The sequence below is a fragment of the Bombina bombina genome, chromosome 6 (assembly GCF_027579735.1).
Source record: "Bombina bombina isolate aBomBom1 chromosome 6, aBomBom1.pri, whole genome shotgun sequence".
Classification (NCBI taxonomy): Eukaryota; Metazoa; Chordata; class Amphibia; order Anura; family Bombinatoridae; genus Bombina; species Bombina bombina.
The window spans coordinates 639840305-639861364 of NC_069504.1; the positions used below are offsets into that span (position 1 = coordinate 639840305).

At 41.1% G+C, this 21060-nt stretch overlaps 1 protein-coding gene across 2 annotated transcripts in view; it reads left to right on the forward strand.

Moving 5' to 3' along the window:
• The window catches only part of ABHD2 (abhydrolase domain containing 2, acylglycerol lipase), a 198839-nt gene that overhangs the window by 98055 nt on the left and 79724 nt on the right, over positions 1-21060 (forward strand). For both annotated transcript variants that reach the window (XM_053717665.1, XM_053717666.1), the window contains one exon: positions 11620-11803. In XM_053717665.1, the coding sequence (XP_053573640.1) occupies positions 11620-11803 (184 nt within the window). The remainder of the gene's footprint in view (positions 1-11619; positions 11804-21060) is intronic.

Genomic DNA, 21060 nt, shown 5'->3' on the forward strand with positions numbered 1-21060 from the left:
TTGCCAAGACCATCTGGACCGCACATTTATAACCCCAAGGGGATCCGTAGAGCCACACACAGATTTGAGCAACACGCCGATACACGCCAGCTTAAGGGGACCTTCCCCCCCAAGTGAGGTCATCTTGACCGACACGTACTCACGTCAGTGAGCGTCTACAAGCCGATACCCCATCACGGAGAGCAGAGAACCCTTGGGATCATACAGGAGGATCTACTCCAGATTGCAAGTCGCACTCTGCATTTTCCAGCCCGGGCATTATCGGACAACAATGAAGGCTCCATAATCGGAATCCATACTTCAAAATACTAACAGTGGCAACTGAGCAGCTAGGGCACGGACCGTTAACTGTGAGTACTCCTTTTGGCATATATGCCTGTACAGATATCATCAGATTATATACTTACAGTAACACCAGCACAAACAGCTGTGAGGAATACCTACCATCCGCACAAGAACTTTATAATCTAGCAGACAGTTGTCATATTATAAATAATAACAAATCATGAACTTGACCAGACTGCAATACTATATGAGTTTATCATCAAGATGTATTGCACCTCCATCATTAGGCTAATACATCTGCCTTGCTTATATAAACAAAAACAAAAAAAACCAGTAACAAGAAACAAGTGCTGCAGCATCAATCCCATCTGAACATTTAAAATCAGAGGTCACATTTTGACCAACTGCAACTCAGAGGACATTTGATTAAAATCTATTCGTATAAGCTAGCCAATTTTGTATACCACTATCCATTAACTAACACTCAGCTCACAGTTTATTTTTTGGCGTTGTTGTGTATACTAATTTAAAATGCTAAAATCTTTCTCATATATTTTTGATTGCCTGTATAATTAGCTCCAATTCAGTAGAGCATTTTAGGTTATACCTAGAGTAAGCTCCAATTTTGTAGAGCACTCATCCACCTTATGTTACACCTAATGCAAGTTTATCAATATACTGTTGCTAGCCCTTACAACTAAGTTCCAAACCAGTAGAATTTTTACTGCTATACTTTAAGTAAGCTCCAATTTTGTTGAGCATTTTCTTACTCTATGCCAAGTCCTTTATGCAAGCTCACCAACACATATGTTTACATCTAAATCTGTAACATTATAATTCAATGTATTGTACTGTTATCCTATGCATTTAACTTTTACCCAATAGGTACAAGTAATTGAGCTACAGAGTATCCCTATTATTATATACTATTATTGGTGTAATTTACAAAATCTCATACAATTTGAGTTAGCTTCCATTTAAGAAACTACTTATTTGTGATCTATTTTCGATCCCATTCCTCCTAGTTTCTTAATTATACAGGCCTCTTCTTATATATTTTCACATTTTGAACATTTTTTTCTACACTAGCTAAATAGTATATATAGACACATCTTGCAGTTCTCTATGGCTGAAGGTAACATTCCCACAAGGGTAGTAGACATAGACAGAAGAAAGCTAATAATGAACACAGCACTTAAGGGTAACCCCGTTAGAACAGAAGAACCAGTAGAAGGGGATCTAACGACAATTTTCTCTAATTTAGAGAACAAGAAATACAAGGAAAGTAATCTCTGGTGGGATATAGAATTTTTAGAATTATACATTAATGAAAGAAAGGTCCCTAGAGGACTGAGGATGAAAAAATATCCTTCATTTGCACTACATAATCCTGATTTTATGGAAGAATGGAACAACAATTTGACTAACTGCTCCATTATTTCTCCAACATAGGTGTGTCCGGTCCACGGCGTCATCCTTACTTGTGGGATATTCTCTTCCCCAACAGGAAATGGCAAAGAGCCCAGCAAAGCTGGTCACATGATCCCTCCTAGGCTCCGCCTTCCCCAGTCATTCTCTTTGCCGTTGTACAGGCAACATCTCCACAGAGATGGCTTAGAGTTTTTTGGTGTTTAACTGTAGTTTTTATTATTCAATCAAGAGTTTGTTATTTTAAAATAGTGCTGGTATGTACTATTTACTCTGAAACAGAAAAGAGATGAAGATTTCTGTTTGTAAGAGGAAAATGATTTTAGCAACCGTTACTAAAATCGATGGCTGTTTCCACACAGGACTGTTGAGAGGAATTAACTTCAGTTGGGGGAAACAGTGAGCAGACTTTTGCTGCTTGAGGTATGACACATTTCTAACAAGACGATGTAATGCTGGAAGCTGTCATTTTCCCTATGGGATCCGGTAAGCCATTTTTATTACATAAGAGAAAAAGGGCTTCACAAGGGCTTTTAAGACTGTAGATCATAGCTTTGAGGAATTATTTTATTCTTGGGAATTATGTAAAATAACCGGCAGGCACTGTATTGGACACCTTATTCTCTAGGGGCTTTCCCTAATCATAGGCAGAGCCTCATTTTCGCGCCTCTATTGCGCACTTGTTTTTGGGAACCATGACATGCAGATGCATGTGTGAGGAGCTCTGATACATAGAAAAGACTTTCTGAAGGCGTCATTTGGTATCGTATTCCCCTTTGGGCTTGGTTGGGTCTCAGCAAAGCAGATACCAGGGACTGTAAAGGGGTTAAATATAAAAACGGCTCCGGTTCCGTTATTTTAAGAGTTAAAGCTTTCAAATTTGGTGTGCAATACTTTTAAGGCTTTAAGACACTGTGGTGAAATTTTGGTGAATTTTGAACAATTCCTTCATACTTTTTCACATTTGCAGTAATAAAGTGTGTTCAGTTTAAAATTTAAAGTGACAGTAACGGTTTTATTTTAAAACGTTTTTTGTACTTTGTTATCAAGTTTATGCCTGTTTAACATGTTTAACATGTCTGAACTACCAGATAGACTGTGTTCTGTATGTGGGGAAGCCAAGGTTCCTTCTCATTTAAATAGATGTGATTTATGTGACACAAAATTTAGAGAAAATGATGCCCAAGATGATTCCTCAAGTGAGGGGAGTAAGCATGGTACTGCATCATCCCCTCCTTCGTCTACACCAGTCTTGCCCACACAGGAGGCCCCTAGTACATCTAGTGCGCCAATACTCCTTACTATGCAACAATTAACGGCTGTAATGGATAATTCTATCAAAAACATTTTAGCCAAAATGCCCACTTATCAGCGAAAGCGCGACTGCTCTGTTTTAGAAAATACTGAAGAGCATGAGGACGCTGATGATATTGGTTCTGAAGTGCCCCTACACCAGTCTGAGGGGGCCAGGGAGGTTTTGTCTGAGGGAGAAATTTCAGATTCAGGGAAAATTTCTCAACAAGCTGAACCTGATGTGATTACATTTAAATTTAAATTGGAACATCTCCGCGCCCTGCTTAAGAAGGTGTTATCTACTCTGGATGATTGTGAGAATTTGGTCATTCCAGAGAAATTATGTAAAATGGACAAGTTCCTAGAGGTCCTGGGGCCCCCCGAAGCTTTTCCTATACCCAAGCGGGTGGCGGACATTGTAAATAAAGAATGGGAAAGGCCCGGCATACCTTTCGTCCCTCCCCCTATATTTAAGAAATTGTTTCCTATGGTCGACCCCAGAAAGGACTTATGGCAGACAGTCCCCAAGGTCGATGGGGCGGTTTCTACTCTAAACAAACGCACCACTATACCCATAGAAGATAGTTGTGCTTTCAAAGATCCTATGGATAAAAAATTAGAGGGTTTGCTTAAAAAGATGTTTGTTCAGCAAGGTTACCTTCTACAACCAATTTCATGCATTGTTCCTGTCACTACAGCAGCGTGTTTCTGGTTCGATGAACTAGAAAAGGCGCTCAATAAAGATTCTTCTTATGAGGAGATTTTGGACAGAATTCATGCTCTCAAATTGGCTAACTCTTTCACCCTAGACGCCACTTTGCAATTGGCTAGATTAGCGGCGAAAAATTCTGGGTTTGCTATTGTGGCGCGCAGAGCGCTTTGGCTAAAATCTTGGTCAGCGGATGCGTCTTCCAAGAACAAATTGCTTAACATTCCTTTCAAGGGGAAAACGCTGTTTGGCCCTGACTTGAAAGAGATTATTTCTGATATCACTGGGGGCAAGGGCCACGCCCTTCCTCAGGATAGGTCTTTCAAGGCCAAAAATAAACCTAATTTTCGTCCCTTTCGCAGAAACGGACCAGCCCCAAGTGCTACGTCCTCTAAGCAAGAGGGTAATACTTCTCAAGCCAAGCCAGCCTGGAGGCCAATGCAAGGCTGGAACAAAGGTAAGCAGGCCAAGAAACCTGCCACTGCTACCAAGACAGCATGAGATGTTGGCCCCCGATCCGGGACCGGATCTGGTGGGGGGCAGACTCTCTCTCTTCGCTCAGGCTTGGGCAAGAGATGTTCTGGATCCTTGGGCGCTAGAAATAGTCTCCCAAGGTTATCTTCTGGAATTCAAGGGGCTTCCCCCAAGGGGGAGGTTCCACAGGTCTCAATTGTCTTCAGACCACATAAAAAAACAGGCATTCTTACATTGTGTAAAAGAGCTGTTAAAAATGGGAGTGATTCATCCTGTTCCATTAGGAGAACAAGGGATGGGGTTCTACTCCAATCTGTTCGTAGTTCCCAAAAAAGAGAGAACATTCAGACCAATCTTAGATCTCAAGATCCTAAACAAGTTTCTCAAGGTTCCATCGTTCAAAATGGAAACCATTCGAACAATTCTTCCTTCCATCCAGGAAGGTCAATTCATGACCACGGTGGATTTAAAGGATGCGTATCTACATATTCCTATCCACAAGGAACATCATCGGTTCCTAAGGTTCGCATTTCTGGACAAGCATTACCAGTTTTTGGCACTTCCGTTCGGATTAGCCACTGCTCCAAGAATTTTCACAAAGGTACTAGGGTCCCTTCTAGCGGTGCTAAGACCAAGGGGCATTGCAGTAGTACCTTACTTGGACGACATACTGATTCAAGCGTCGTCCCTTCCACAAGCAAAGGCTCACACGGACATTGTCCTGGCCTTTCTCAGATCTCACGGGTGGAAAGTGAACGTTGAAAAAAGTTCTCTATCTCCATCAACAAGGGTTCCCTTCTTGGGAACAGTAATAGACTCCTTAGAAATGAGGATCTTTCTGACAGAGGCCAGAAAATCAAAACTTCTAAACTCTTGTCAAATACTTCATTCTGTTCCTCTTCCTTCCATAGCGCAGTGCATGGAAGTAATAGGTTTGATGGTAGCGGCAATGGACATAGTTCCTTTTGCGCGAATTCATCTAAGACCATTACAACTGTGCATGCTCAGTCAGTGGAATGGGGATTATACAGACTTGTCTCCGACGATACATGTAGATCAGAGGACCAGAGATTCACTCCGTTGGTGGCTGTCCCTGGACAACCTGTCACAGGGGATGAGCTTCCGCAGACCAGAGTGGGTCATTGTCACGACCAACGCCAGTCTGGTGGGCTGGGGCGCGGTCTGGGGACCCCTGAAAGCTCAGGGTCTTTGGTCTCGGGAAGAATCTCTTCTCCCGATAAATATTCTGGAACTGAGAGCGATATTCAATGCTCTCAAGGCTTGGCCTCAGCTAGCAAAGGCCAAATTCATACGGTTTCAATCAGACAACATGACGACTGTTGCGTACATCAACCATCAGGGGGGAACAAGGAGTTCCCTGGCGATGGAAGAAGTGACCAAAATCATTCAATGGGCGGAGGCTCACTCCTGCCACTTGTCTGCAATCCACATCCCAGGAGTGGAAAATTGGGAAGCGGATTTTCTGAGTCGTCAGACATTTCATCCGGGGGAGTGGGAACTCCATCCGGAAATCTTTGCCCAAATTACTCAATTGTGGGGCATTCCAGACATGGATCTGATGGCCTCTCGTCAGAACTTCAAGGTTCCTTGCTACGGGTCCAGATCCAGGGATCCCAAGGCGACTCTAGTAGATGCACTAGTAGCACCTTGGACCTTCAAACTAGCTTATGTATTCCCGCCGTTTCCTCTCATCCCCAGGCTGGTAGCCAGGATCAATCAGGAGAGGGCATCGGTGATCTTGATAGCTCCTGCGTGGCCACGCAGGACTTGGTATGCAGACCTGGTGAATATGTCATCGGCTCCACCATGGAAGCTACCTTTGAGACGAGACCTTCTTGTTCAAGGTCCGTTCGAACATCCGAATCTGGTCTCACTCCAACTGACTGCTTGGAGATTGAACGCTTGATCTTATCAAAGCGAGGGTTCTCAGATTCTGTCATTGATACTCTTGTTCAGGCCAGAAAGCCTGTAACTAGAAAAATCTACCACAAAATATGGAAAAAATATATCTGTTGGTGTGAATCTAAAGGATTCCCTTGGGACAAGATAAAAATTCCTAAGATTCTATCCTTTCTTCAAGAAGGTTTGGAGAAAGGATTATCTGCAAGTTCTCTGAAAGGACAGATTTCTGCCTTGTCTGTGTTACTTCACAAAAAGCTGGCAGCTGTGCCAGATGTTCAAGCCTTTGTTCAGGCTCTGGTTAGAATCAAGCCTGTTTACAAACCTTTGACTCCTCCTTGGAGTCTCAATTTAGTTCTTTCAGTTCTTCAGGGGGTTCCGTTTGAACCCTTACATTCCGTTGATATTAAGTTATTATCTTGGAAAGTTTTGTTTTTGGTTGCAATTTCTTCTGCTAGAAGAGTTTCAGAATTATCTGCTCTGCAGTGTTCTCCTCCTTATCTGGTGTTCCATGCAGATAAGGTGGTTTTGCGTACTAAACCTGGTTTTCTTCCGAAAGTTGTTTCTAACAAAAAGATTAACCAGGAGATAGTCGTGCCTTCTTTGTGTCCGAATCCAGTTTCAAAGAAGGAACGTTTGTTGCACAATTTGGATGTAGTTCGTGCTCTAAAATTCTATTTAGATGCTACAAAGGATTTTAGACAAACATCTTCCTTGTTTGTTGTTTATTCTGGTAAAAGGAGAGGTCAAAAAGCAACTTCTACCTCTCTCTCTTTTTGGCTTAAAAGCATCATCAGATTGGCTTACGAGACTGCCGGACGGCAGCCTCCTGAAAGAATCACAGCTCATTCCACTAGGGCTGTGGCTTCCACATGGGCCTTCAAGAACGAGGCTTCTGTTGATCAGATATGTAAGGCAGCGACTTGGTCTTCACTGCACACTTTTACTAAATTTTACAAATTTGATACTTTTGCTTCTTCTGAGGCTATTTTTGGGAGAAAGGTTTTGCAAGCCGTGGTGCCTTCCATCTAGGTGACCTGATTTGCTCCCTCCCTTCATCCGTGTCCTAAAGCTTTGGTATTGGTTCCCACAAGTAAGGATGACGCCGTGGACCGGACACACCTATGTTGGAGAAAACAGAATTTATGTTTACCTGATAAATTACTTTCTCCAACGGTGTGTCCGGTCCACGGCCCGCCCTGGTTTTTTAATCAGGTCTGATAATTTATTTTCTTTAACTACAGTCACCACGGTATCATATGATTTCTCCTATGCAAATATTCCTCCTTTACGTCGGTCGAATGACTGGGGAAGGCGGAGCCTAGGAGGGATCATGTGACCAGCTTTGCTGGGCTCTTTGCCATTTCCTGTTGGGGAAGAGAATATCCCACAAGTAAGGATGACGCCGTGGACCGGACACACCGTTGGAGAAAGTAATTTATCAGGTAAACATAAATTCTGTTTTTAATGAAGCAGTTACTCAAACATAAAAAAGAAGAAAGACTCATTATTGGTGCAAATAGAAGAGGCATTTGAACTATTAAAACCTTTTGAACAAACAAAGAAATATACAGATTACAAAACACAATTAGATTCAACCATGCAACAATTAGATTCAATCCTATCAGAAAGGAAAGTCAGCAAATATCAAAGAGACGTAAAAGATTATGAATTAGACATTGTATATTCATGGCAAAAAAACAGCCCAATAGACAAAGAAAGAATGCACAACATAGTAATCACAAAACTAAAAACAAAAGGAAGAGCACATTTAATCATACCCCACATGTTAAATGAGTGACATTCTCTAGTATAGATACAGATAACACAGAAAGCCCATCAGGAATAGAAGACATGGAAGCACATACTTCCAAATCCAGTGAAGAAACAGCTAGTCCAGGTACCTCACAAGGCAGGATCAAATTATCAACACTAGTAAACACACCAATCACTAGTAGTACACCAAAAAAGGAACAGCCACTACGTTATCCAAGCAGAATAAAAAAAGTGACACAAAAGAAGTAGGATCGGTTATTAACTTGTCCAGCACTTTACTCACGAGTTCACAGATCACTTTATTGAATAAAGGATTATCGTTTGCACCATCCACACATTTTGATTTATTTTCTACCATACTAGATGTAAATGCTCTAGTTAGGAAAATTACTTTTATACAAATATTTCTCACTACTTCCACACACAACATGTGATCGAAATAATGTTCACTTACCAGAGAACATTTCTAGCACAACTGAGCACTCAATAGGCCTACAGTTTGTAGACTTATGTGATTTGAACACACTAATCTCACTACAGGCCACAACGTTAAGAGAAGAGAGCACACATGGCATTATTCCTAAATTTAAAACCTCTTCTCATCCAAAATCGCACTTCTACCCGGTCCACAGTAGGAGTGAAGTAATAGAAATGTTTCAAAATTTGATAGAACTAGAGCTCTCTAGGCGAAGATCACACAGTATTCTCTTGAAAGTTTCCGTCACAACAAGGAGTGGAGGAGTGGATCCCTTTCCCTTACGAAAATCTGACAGTCCGATTCGGTTGCTTGGGCTAGGACAAGCCCCCGTAGTGTCATCCGTGACGTCAGACGCCGAAGTCACGAGGGGTGAACTCACGGATAACCAGACCGCAACACACATGGGATATCTCCCCTCCAGGATCATGGAAGATTAAGGTACTAATCTTACACTGTTTAAACTGATTAATACTCTATATGAGAGTTATGTGAAAACAGTCAGTGACTGAAATCTTGAACCGAACATTGCCCTATAAAAAGCTTTGTAACTCCTTTAAGAACTATAACCTCGTATGAAGTTCAAAACAAGTTGAAAACAAACTGAATCTTTCCTACATCGCTCTTATTCTATTTGTTTTTTATTGTATTTGTTTTTAGGTAATTTTAGAAACCGGTACTATTGTGACTACTATTGTGATTAATGCTGTGCAGACATTTCTCTGTGTTATTATCACTTTGTGGAATTTATCAATACATTTCTATATTCTTAGATTTTAACCATAATTGTTGATGATGACTAATGAGTTTATAAAAATAATTCATTGAGGTAGACGTCCCTAATTTTAGTATAATTTGTTCTTTAGGCAATAAATATATTAATAAATATCACATACATTTGTACTCTTTATTTATAACAGTTCTCTATAAACTTTCTAAATATGTGGATAACCTATTTATATAATCTTTAGAGATATCTTAAAGGGACACTGAACCCAAATTTTTTCATTCATGATTTAGATAGAGCATGAAATTTTAAGCAACTTTCTAATTTACTCCTATTATCAAATTTTCTTTATTCTCTTGGTATCTTTATTTGAAATGCAAGAATGTAAGTTTAGATGCCGGCCCATTTTTGGTGAACAACCTGGGTTGTCCTTGCTGATTGGTGGATAAATTCATCCACCAATAAAAAAGTGCTGTCCAGAGTGCTAAACTAAGAAAAAAGCTTAGATGTCTTCTTTTTCAATTAAAGATAACAAAAGAATGAAGAAAAAATAATAGGAGTAAATTAGAAAGTTGCTTAAAATTGAATGTTCTATCTGAATCATAAAAGAAAAAAATTGGGTTCAGTGTCCCTTTAAGCTTTGAGCGCCCTTACTACCAACCCCTCTATTTCAACACTTCTGAATAGAACGAAGGATCTATTCTATTGTAAGGAGTTTGATATCCCACTACCTAGTGCACTATTAGACTCCTTTATCCCCTATAAACTTGGAAAAAGAGTTCTTACTCCACATACCAGGGTGAATTTCCTAGGTAAAGTTATAAACTCAGTATCCACGAAGATCTTTCTAACGGATCAGAGACGTTGCAAGCTAACATAAGCTTGCCTTGCCCTCCAGGCCTTCCTAAGTCCTTCGGTGGCCCAGTGTATGGAGGTGATTGGCCTCATGGTTTCTTGTATGGACATCGTTGCTTTTGCCAGATTCCATCTTAGACCCTTACAACTATGCATGCTGAGACAATGGAATGGCAACTATTCAGACCTGTCCCAACAGATAATACTGGACAGCCTGTCGAGAGATTCGCTCTCTTGGTGGCTCTGTCAAGATCACCTGTCCCAAGGCACGTGCTTCTTGAGACCGTCCTGGGAGATTGTGACTACGGATGCAAGTCTTATTCGGCTGGGGAGCTGTTTGGGGTGCCAGGAAGGCACAGGGTCTGTGGACTCAGGAGGAGTCCACGTTGCCGATCAATATCTTGGAACTTCGGGCAATATTCAATGTCCTGATGGCTTGGCCCCTTCTGGGTTCGTCTCAGTTTATGAGATGCCAATTGGACAATATAACTTCGGTAGCCTACATCAACCATCAGGTACGGCTACGAGGAGTTCCTTAGCGATGAGAGAGGTTTCTCATATCCTGGAATTGGCGGAGACCCACAACTGTATGCTGTCAGCGATGTACATTCCGGGTATGGACAACTGGGAAGCAGACTTCCTCATCTTTTCCCCCTTGAGAATGGTCTCTCCATCCCGAGGTATTTGCAGAGATATGTTCCATATGGGGGATGCCGGAGATAGACCTCATGGCCTCCCGTCTAAATGCCAAACTACCGAGATACAGGTCGAGATCGAGGAATCCTCAAGCTGAACTAATAGATGCTCTAGCAGTTACTTAGAAGTTCAGACTCATATATCTATTTCCTCAATTACCTCTTCTCCCCCTTGTGATGGCACGGATCAAGCAGGAGCGAGCACCGGTGGTGCCCTCAGATTAGGGTCCACCTCCTCTTTGTTCCCTCCCATGTCCTCTGGAGCTTGGGTATGGTTTTCCCAACAGTAAGGAATGAAATCGTGGACTCTGCCTTATGGAAAGAAAACAAAATGTATGCTTACCAGATAAATTCCTTTCTTTCCTTGCAAGGAAAGTTCACAACCCCGCCCATAAGATATTTTGTTTGCTGGCTTCCTTTTTATACTTTCTTCTGGCACCTTTTATACCCTGATGTTTCTCCTACTTTTCCTTGTTCCCTCAGCCGAATGACTGGGAGGATAGGGGAAGTGGGAGGGATATTTAAGCCTTTGGCTGGGGTGTCTTTGCCTCCTCCTGGTGGCCAGGTGTTTTATTTTCCAACAGTAAGGAATGAAGTGGTGGACTCTCCCTGCCAGGAAAGAAAGGCTTTTATCTGGTAAGTATAATATTTGTTATATATATATATGTGTGTGTGTGTATGTATATAGATATATACATAAACTATAAAAAAATATATATATATATAAACAAAAACTGATTAGTTTCCCTTTAACAGAGAGTATAAATTCCTGATATTTTATTTTTCTAAAGCACCAAAAAAAGCCTTATATTATTACATTGGATTTAATTAGATTAAAGAAATATCAGGCACACAAAGAGGATAACGCGGGTCTAGGTCAAAAGTGAGCTTACATCTTTTAAACAAAACAAATTGTGATCCTGCTTTCATTTTTTAAAACTTAAAATATTTTTATATTTTTTTTTTCTTTTTATTCTTTCAGGTTGTACATGGGAATTTGGAGCCATGGTCAACTACATTAAGAAAACATTGCCTCAGACTCAACTTATTATTGTAGGATTCAGCCTTGGTGGCAATATTGTATGTAAATATCTTGGTGAATCTCAGGTTAACCAAGAAAGAGTCCTCTGCTGTGTCAGTGTATGCCAAGGGTACAGTGCTTCTCGGTAAGTGCTGGTTTATTTTTTTATTTTTTAAGGTGTGTTTGTTATTTACTGTAAAAATAATTAAGAGGCCAGCTAAATGCAGGAGAAAATATATTATAAGGTTTATATGTTACTAAAAACCAGAAAGAGAGTTTTATATGCTTTTTTATTTTTTACTGTGACTGCACATAAAGCATGATTCATATAAAAAAAGGGTAATACTTTCCCCAACTATACCAAGATGATAAAGAGTTGGAAGCCATTTTCAAAAACCCTATGTATTTTCCTTCTGTAGATGTTGGCAGTATTGGAATTCTCTTCACCAAAATATATTATATACTTTTTAGTTTTGTGAAACCGTTAACAAAGACAATGGGGCATATGTATCAAGCTCCGAATGGAGCTTGATGCCCCGTGTTTCTCGCCAGAAACAGCAGTTATGAAGCAGCGGTCACAAAGACATCGCCGGGAATCAACCCGATTGAGTACGATCGGGTTGATTGACACCCCCCTGCTGGCGGCCCATTGGCCGCGAGTCTGCAGGGGGCGACGTTGCACCAGCACCTCTTGTGAGCTGCTGGTGCAATACTGAATACGGCAAGCGTATTGCTCGCCGTATTCAGCGAGGTCTGTTGGACCTGATCCGCACTGTCGGATCAGGTCCGACAGACCTTGATACATATGCCCCAATGAATGTTGTTAAATAATAATCAACATAATAACAAGATAATGGTTAAAGCACTCCGTTTGAATTTCACGAGTGGTAGAGTGTTTTTCTGACAAATTTCAGTTAGTTTTCCTTCTCACTGCATCATGTGACAGCCATCAGCCAATCACAAAATGCATAGAGGTATATTCTATTAATCATGCACATGCTTGGTGCCTCAAAGTGTGCATCTAAAAGATTGTGCATATTTAGATAATGGATGTAAATTGAAAAGTTGTTTAAAATTGTGTGCTCTGTCTGAATCATAGAATCATCAAAGTTTAATTTTGACTTTAGTGGTACTTTAAGTATAAGAACTGTACCATAACACCCTCCATATCTCATACAGCTTCTAAAGCAGTAGGGAAATCAGGGAATACTAAAAGGCAAATTCTGCTCTTTCCCAACCTCAAAAAGATGGTGATCCTTCCGTTATAAGAATAGCTCCTGGGTAAAGTGGTACATTCATATATATATATTTTTTTATATTTGCATGCATAGTATGGGGGGAACACAGTTCTGAAGGTATTAATTTCCATTATAAAGCACCTTAAACTAAACTAGGAACTGCACTAGAACTAGCCTAAATCTCTGTATCACTACACCTTTCTCACTGCAGCAGTAACTCACATCTACATTCTTCCAAGTTAGCAGGTGTTTGTCAGTGTTTAGGGTCAGATTATCTGTATGAAATAGTATACTGTCTTGAAAGGATGGTTAACTGGGCAAAAGATAATTCAGATAGGTAACAAGAACTTATGATGTGACATTATCTTGTACTGAGAAGTCTCACTAAATAACTGGATGCCGGGGCGGAGCCAGCTTTGGATCCGAGCGGTCGCACTTCTTAACAGCTCCGGCTATTCTATATACAAAACCTACCTTATATGACCGCTCGGGTCCATTTACCTTATTGAAAACTAGATCTCATTAGCATTGAAGCCTCAGGGAAGAGAGACTAGGGCACGCAGCAGCTCCTAGACGAAGCCTCAGATTATTGCTCTGCCGTGCTGAACAAATTGTGTGACAGCAGCCATTTTCCTGACCATGCGCTAAGCAACTGGAGGACTAAGTTGGACTGACCGTAACTTCACTGTTTTGTGGATTGGCAACTATTGTGAGACTCTAATATGGCAGCAGCAACATACATACTAAGAGAGCTGAGCAACCTTTTAAGCAACTACCAAGCCGCTTTCGATCAGACGCTTAAAATGGCGGTTCGTCAGGCTGAAACGGACCTTATGAGACACAATACCCACTGTCACACCTATACAGATGCTTGGGTGAGGTGCGATGCTTTGGGGCCCCAGCGTCCATCACCCACCCCGTGTGTTTTGCAGAGCAATGTGGAAATGAGCACTGTGAGTATAATACATTCAGCTGAAGAACCGGCGAGCAGACCTAACCAACGCAAGGCGATGAACATGGCTCTCCTAGCTGGCGCGAGTGAGACTACTGAGCTGGCGGCTGCCAATGCTATTGTGGACGACCGAGCTCTCTTGCCGTCTGGAAAATGAAATTGCCCCCAGCTACAGATGGAGTCACCGCAAAGCAGGAAGTGTCTGAAGACGCCATATAAAGAAGCAGGATGGAGGAGCAGGACTCCCAAACCCGCAGTTGGAATAAGCAGCGTAGCGGAACTATTCGCACCCTCCTTCTTGCGATGTTCCTTTAGGGGCTTTATCGATATAAACGGTAATACTGACATTGTCCCCACAGCTCCAGTTGCCTCACACCAGTGTGGTGGACATCGGGGAGACTCCCCGCATCAACTTAAAACCGGAGTAGGATAGAAATGCCTGAGCCTCATGGTGACATTATGCTTCCACCTATTTGAACTGAGTCTCTGTTAAAGCCTGCATTGTTCTATCCTACCTGAGTTGCAGGGATTACCTTACTATTTCATAATGTCACCAATTTTATGTGCTACACTGGCAGCTGATGCCCATACAATTTTATGTTTAGCTAAGCAATACCATTTATCTTTAAGGCGGTGGTTACGCCAATTTTGTGTGCTACACTGACAGCTGATGCCCATACAATTATACAATACCCTGTTGTATTTACATAGTTAAGTGTGTTTGTTCACTGTTAAGCACTTTTACATGGCTTTAACTATTTTTTTAAGAAATTTAAACTGAGGTATCCCTGTACCTGCTCCCCTTGTGTTTTGTTAGGCTTAATTTATAAGTATCTTAGATGAAAGCTGTGTTACTAATCCACGTCTGCCAATATATATGCCTTATATGAAAGGTGTCACTAACTAATGTTTCTCCTGGAGGAAATCTTTACACCCCAGCATTTGATTTTGTCTGATAGTATTTCATGACTGCCTACCTACCATTTCTCTTTTATATACCAGTGTACCATGCGCTATTTCTACTCTGTTAGGCTCACGCTAACAATTGATTCAGAAGTGAATAAAAATATTTGCTCTAGCATTACTGGATACATACCCAAATATACACTCTTATAATGCTTCTGGTCTTATGTATGTGTGGGGGCTTGGACGTCTGCGGCCGAGAGGTCTGAGCCTTCCTGCTTAATTATTTACAAGTTACAACATGTAGACTAACTATAGATTGAAGACTACAGAGCTATCAAAGAACCATTGGCATTTATTGTTTTATATGTGTCTATGACCTTGCATAATAACTGTAAATATCTGCGCATTGCCAAAGCTGGATATGGTAGGATAGAAGTTTGTTTCTTTTTTTTTTTCTTAAATGACAGATGAGGATCAGGCAGGACACAAGTGCTAAGCTTTACTCATGTATAAGAAAACATTCCTTCACTACAGTATTTACACTCTACTAGGTTGATAATTAACCATTCGTGGTAGTGGAGGACTGTGCATTGGTTGAAAAGTACCTAATGTGCCCACGAAACCTTTCACATAGTATGGGGCTTGTGCATCTCCCAGACCTGATGTGGTGCTTAACTTACACAATTTGTCCACCGTATGTAACTTGCCACCTCCCCCCCCCCTAATATACCTCCTATTTTAGGAGAGTGAATTATGTGGTTTCTCTTGTTAATACCACACCTTATTTCCCCCTTTTTACAATTATATCTTGCACTACAAAATTATATTGGCACTACTTTTACCCCCCAAGCTGTGCAAGATTGTTTAGTACTATCTTTTGCAGAGTCTTATTTACAGCTTTCTAATACTATACCACCCTGTTAAATTACTATATGGTTAAATTTACTTACTTAAGCGTGTTTTATACCAATCCTATTGTGCAATTATACTAAAATCTGAGGTTTTCATGATGGGGTCCAAAAGGGGCCTCTTACCCTTGGAGTAACCTTCCGTTATAGCTGTTTAATATTGTCTGTTATGAGGCCCAAGAGCGGCCGCTTAGATAAATATGAAGGTTCTATACTTTTATTGGAATTTCCGTGAACTACTGTATTACCTGTCTTTTATTCATGTGGCAGGTGAAGATGTTTTACGTATTGCTTAGCGTGATTGAGACCATGTGTAATGTTTATCAACCTAGAATTCACGCATTGTACCCTGTTATAAGCCATTCTAGATTTCTACTTTATACTGCTGCAATTTTTTGTTTGTATGCCAACTTATCACCTCAATAAAAATTATTTAAAATAAATAAATAAATAACTGGATGCCTTTCCATTGAGTTAGACACTTCCTTGTCACATACTGGGTTTTCCTCCTTTCTGACAATTTAATTAATTTAATAAAAAAAAAAATTTTTTTTGGGGGGGGGGGGTTAGTTTTAATGGTTTGCTTTTTGTTGTCTTATTCTTGCAAGATCAGGCTGAAGAAATATGAGCAGCCCTATATCATAATATTGTCAGAAGCAACTTGTGCATTTTGAGAACTGGTTGAGCAAAGGGGTCACTGATAACAAATTTAGTTCAAGAATAGATGATTTATGGTGTATGGTTTTTGACATCTGTCACATTTGTCAGTTTTTGGTTCTCTTGATATATTTTGACATATACCGTGTGGCTTCCTTTATTTTTCCAAACAATGATCATTCACTTGTGAGAAGTCCTTTAATTTGTTCTTTTTTTGGAAGTATGCATTCCTTAATGACAAGTATATTGCAAAATGAGCTTCATTCTCATTGTCACCAATCTTCTCATATAGCATATTTTTTCTAGCTACTCTAGGGTTCCATTTTTATTTAGATCTGCTGCTCTGTAACCCTGTTAGAACTTTTGAGCTTAATGTCCCTTTAAAAAATAAAATAGACACTGCTGGATGTAGCATTTCCTCTCAACGGGGCCCTGATGATCAAAAATGCCACAAGGCGTCGATATTCAAAGGGGATCCATTGCGATGTATAGAAAGCCGTTAAAATATTCCAAAAAACACGAGGCGGAGCCTGACCACGCTGGAAGATGGTCACACACTAGAAGGGCTCCTGCTTCCTATACTGATAAAAACGCTCAAAATAGCTTAAATGCACCTCATAGATCCATTTTTATTAAAGGACTGACCCAGCTGGATAAGAAGCCTCTATTCCTGTCTCCCCCTAGCCCCGGGAACTACTAGGATGATATATTTATCACGGCGCTCATCTGCCTGCATCTAAATGGCGCCAACCCGGATGACTACCTTTCTAAGCTCTCTACTGCTCCTATAAACCGTACCGGCCCTCCTCTACGCTACGGACAGACTTCCAGTGAACCCATCACACAGCCTTAGATCCATTTGCACCAACACGGACCCTTGGGCTCCCACCGGCAAGTCTGCTCCGGCCTGGCTGAAGCACTGTAACAGCTACGCCATTCTGGCCTCAAAATACGCAGAAACGGCTCCGGGAGCAAAGACACCCAAACATACACCCCCAGCAAGATCTCCGGTGTAGTGAGCACAAAGCGAAGGCTCCGGAGTAGCTATAGACACTGCCGACTCGCTGACTCAAAAAACCCCCGGCGGGGGAGCCGCATCTGGTAAGCCATACACCGGCCTTGATTAGGCGCGCAACGGAGACACACACACACTGTGATAATACAGAGCGAGGCCTAGGCAGGACTTTGAGAGGGCACTCTGCTGACCTTTTAGCCCGCACATAAGTAAAGGTTATCCTCTCTTCTGCTCCATTAAGGCAAGTCAAGTAATATAACACTGAGAGGCCTAACACAGGACTGGCAATATAATTAAAGCTCTCAGCCAGGAGCACACAATAAAAGAATTAAACGCCAACAGGATAGATACATACCACTCCTTTTCAGAACCCTTGAGAACCTTCTTAAGTATTCAAGAATATACATAAACAGTAGCTGCTTGAATAATTGGCTATTTCACAAAGCCTATATAGTAGTGCTGCCAAAGAAAACATACTTTAAGGCAGCATAAAGCCAACCATTTTTCTGAAAGGGCATGCCTATCAAAAAGAACAACAAAGCTGACAAGATAGCTGTTTCTAAATCAATGAGTCAATACCTAAAGCCCTTAGACACTACAAAAGAGGCTTTGATCGTCAACATGGATGTCCCTCAGGACCTCCCTGCACCCACTAATCAGCAACACACTGAACCTCACCCCCAATTTGTCACTAAGGACGACATTAACCACCTGTCTTCTAAAGAGGACATTCAAGGGGTACTGACAGAAATGAGGAGCCTTTTTGGGGACCTTAGAAAAGACTTTTCTGCACTAGAGACTAGGGTTCTGAAGATTGAAAAAACTACACAAGATAATGCAAAAATAGGGACACAACATGCTGTAAAATTACAAAACCACGCCGACAATCTACAATTTTTGAATGAAAAGCTGGAAGACCTTGATAACCGCGGACGTAGGAACAACCTGCGGTTCCGTGGGATATCTGAATCAGTTCACCCACAGAGCATTGAAGGTTATCTACAAGCCTTATTTCGCATTATTAAAGACTCGCCTTCCTCACCTGAGATCCCTATAGAGAGGGCTCATAGGGCCCTCAGGCCCAAACCACCAAGTAAAGCGCCCCCGCGGGACATAATAGTCCGCTTTCTGAGTTATAAAGACAAGGAAGATCTTCAGGGAGCCCGCAAGAAACCGTCCATCACGCATGCCGGAGAGGAAATACAGGTTTTTTCTGATCTGTCCCCTGTGACTTTACAGAAAAGAAGGGAACTGAACCATATTACATCTGTTCTACGTAAAATCCCTTATAGATGGGGCTTTCCGGTCTCAATTATCGCTACTGGTAATAACAAAACTTTTATCTTCAGGCCAGGAATGGACCACATGGAATTTTATGAGAACTTGGCCATCCAGACTCCTCTCCCTAGCGGTTCTCAACCAAGAAGGCCACCCCAGCTCATCCGCCCCTCACCTGACCATCCTGAGAACGAAGCATGAGGGTAACGTACTGCTGGACTTGGTGGGATTAGGCTTATCCTACCCTGCCTTCTTCCAAATATCTGTTCAGAACTCACGAAAATGTTGATGTCCTTAATATGTTTCTGTAAATGCTAAATATGTTCATTTGTTCTTCATTAATGTTGAGTTGCATGCTTCACCTTATTTCATAGGTCTGTAAATGCACTTCTTAAGTGGTATGTCTACTCCTTAAAGTTACAAGCTAAAATTTAATGCCATAGAACTGCCACCAATCACCCTTTGCGTGGCTTGGTAAGGCAGACACCGTTAACTACAATGTTCATAAATGAAGTTAATTACAGTTATTTGTTCCCTGAGTTATCTCCCTATTCTACTATTGATGTATATGCTCCTTCTTATGGTGGATTGTCTATATTTAAGAGACTCTCATAACTGATGGTTTTGCCTTAGAAATGCATGCTTGTCTCTCATAAGAATGTTTTGTAATATCTTTGCCCTATAACATAGGCAGGTTCATTCTGTACACAGAGGACATTATAACCTATATGTACTGACTCACTGATGTACACACAGACCTAACAAGGGACTTTTTCTTGGGATCAGCGGGCTATCACTTTTCTTTACTCAAAATACAGCTTGATTAACTAGTCAATAACAGACTCCAAAATCAATGTACGCTAATACAGGACCTACCCGCTAGCAAGCACGCGCACACTAACGACGCGCCTCTCTATAGAGGCAATTTAAATACACTTACTACCAACTACATAGGGAGTGGAGAGGATGTTGGCTTATAGGCACGTACAGTCCTATCTTAAACTGCCCAGCAGAAAAAACATATACAAGCCTTATTTGAGCTCTTTTAGATGCGATTTCCAGCAAAACAACAAGGCTCCCCACTTGCAGTATCAGCTTTACCTCACACACTAAAAAATGGTCCTTAACTATATAGCTCCTCAGCGGACATGACCTACTCCTCGTGAATGGGCTTCCCAGCTTGACAAATACAACGCCTGACTCAGCAAAATAGGCATACGGCAGGGACCCTACGGGCTCACTAACTGACATTTCCTTTCACTTTACTTTAACCGGACAGTCCTTATAAGATTGACACGCTATAAGTATACTTCTGTTTAATTATAACTTATATCAGTAAAGGGGCTTTTCCCCTAATTCAGGTTTGTTACAAAGTTCTTATATATACAATTATTTTTAGGAGTGAATCACCTTCTGTGATTACCCCGCTCTTTCATATTCCGCTCCCCCCTCTCCATTTATTCTCTACACCCCTCTAACTTCCCCCTTCTGCAGTACCACCCCTTATATCCTCTTCCCTATCCTAACCACCACATTCCCTCCTGCCCCCTTTTTTTTTTTTTTTTTTTTTTTTTTACCATGGCTGCGCGCCAGAAATCCAAAAGGTTTTTTGAACATTCAATTAATCTCACTACCATAAATGCAAAAGGTCTGAATAACCCAGGCAAACGCTCTATAGCGTGCAGAGAATTAAACAAAATACAGAGCCATATAATCCTGCTTCAGGAAACACATTTTAAAAAGGGAAGAGAACCTAAATGGCATAACTCCCAATTTCCTCTGGCTTACTTCGCCTCTGGCCAGACTAAAAAAGGGGGAGTAGGTATTGTTTTTCACAAAACTATCCCATTCAAAATGACACATATTGAGAAAGACCCAAATGGCAGATACCTTATCCTCGTAGGCACATTATTTGGTCATCACATTACCTTAGCCTCAATTTATTCTCCCAACCACGGTCAAGATACATTCTTCAAACAGACCTCAGATCTCCTTATGGAGCTTTCTAGAGGTATCACCTACATAGGTGGAGACTTTAATATAGTGGCTGATCCCGCTGTGGACACATCAAGGGGTATTTCTTGCACTCCCTCTTCTACAATCAAACAAGTAAACAACACACTTAAGAAGCTAGCACTACATGACATCTGGCGAACCCTGCACCCAACCTCTAGGGATTACTCTTTTTACTCTGCCCCTCACAACAGTTACTCGAGGATTGATTACATATATACAGACTCCTGCGGTCTCTCGATCACCCACCACTCTACTATTGATCATATCACATGGTCAGACCATGCCCCAGTCTCTTGTTCAATACTATGGCCAGATATACCAATCACACAAAATACATGGAGAATGGATGATTCCATTCTAGATAATCCTTTAATTTATAATGATATACATAAGATTATGACAGAATATTTTGAGATTAACAGTCACCCCACT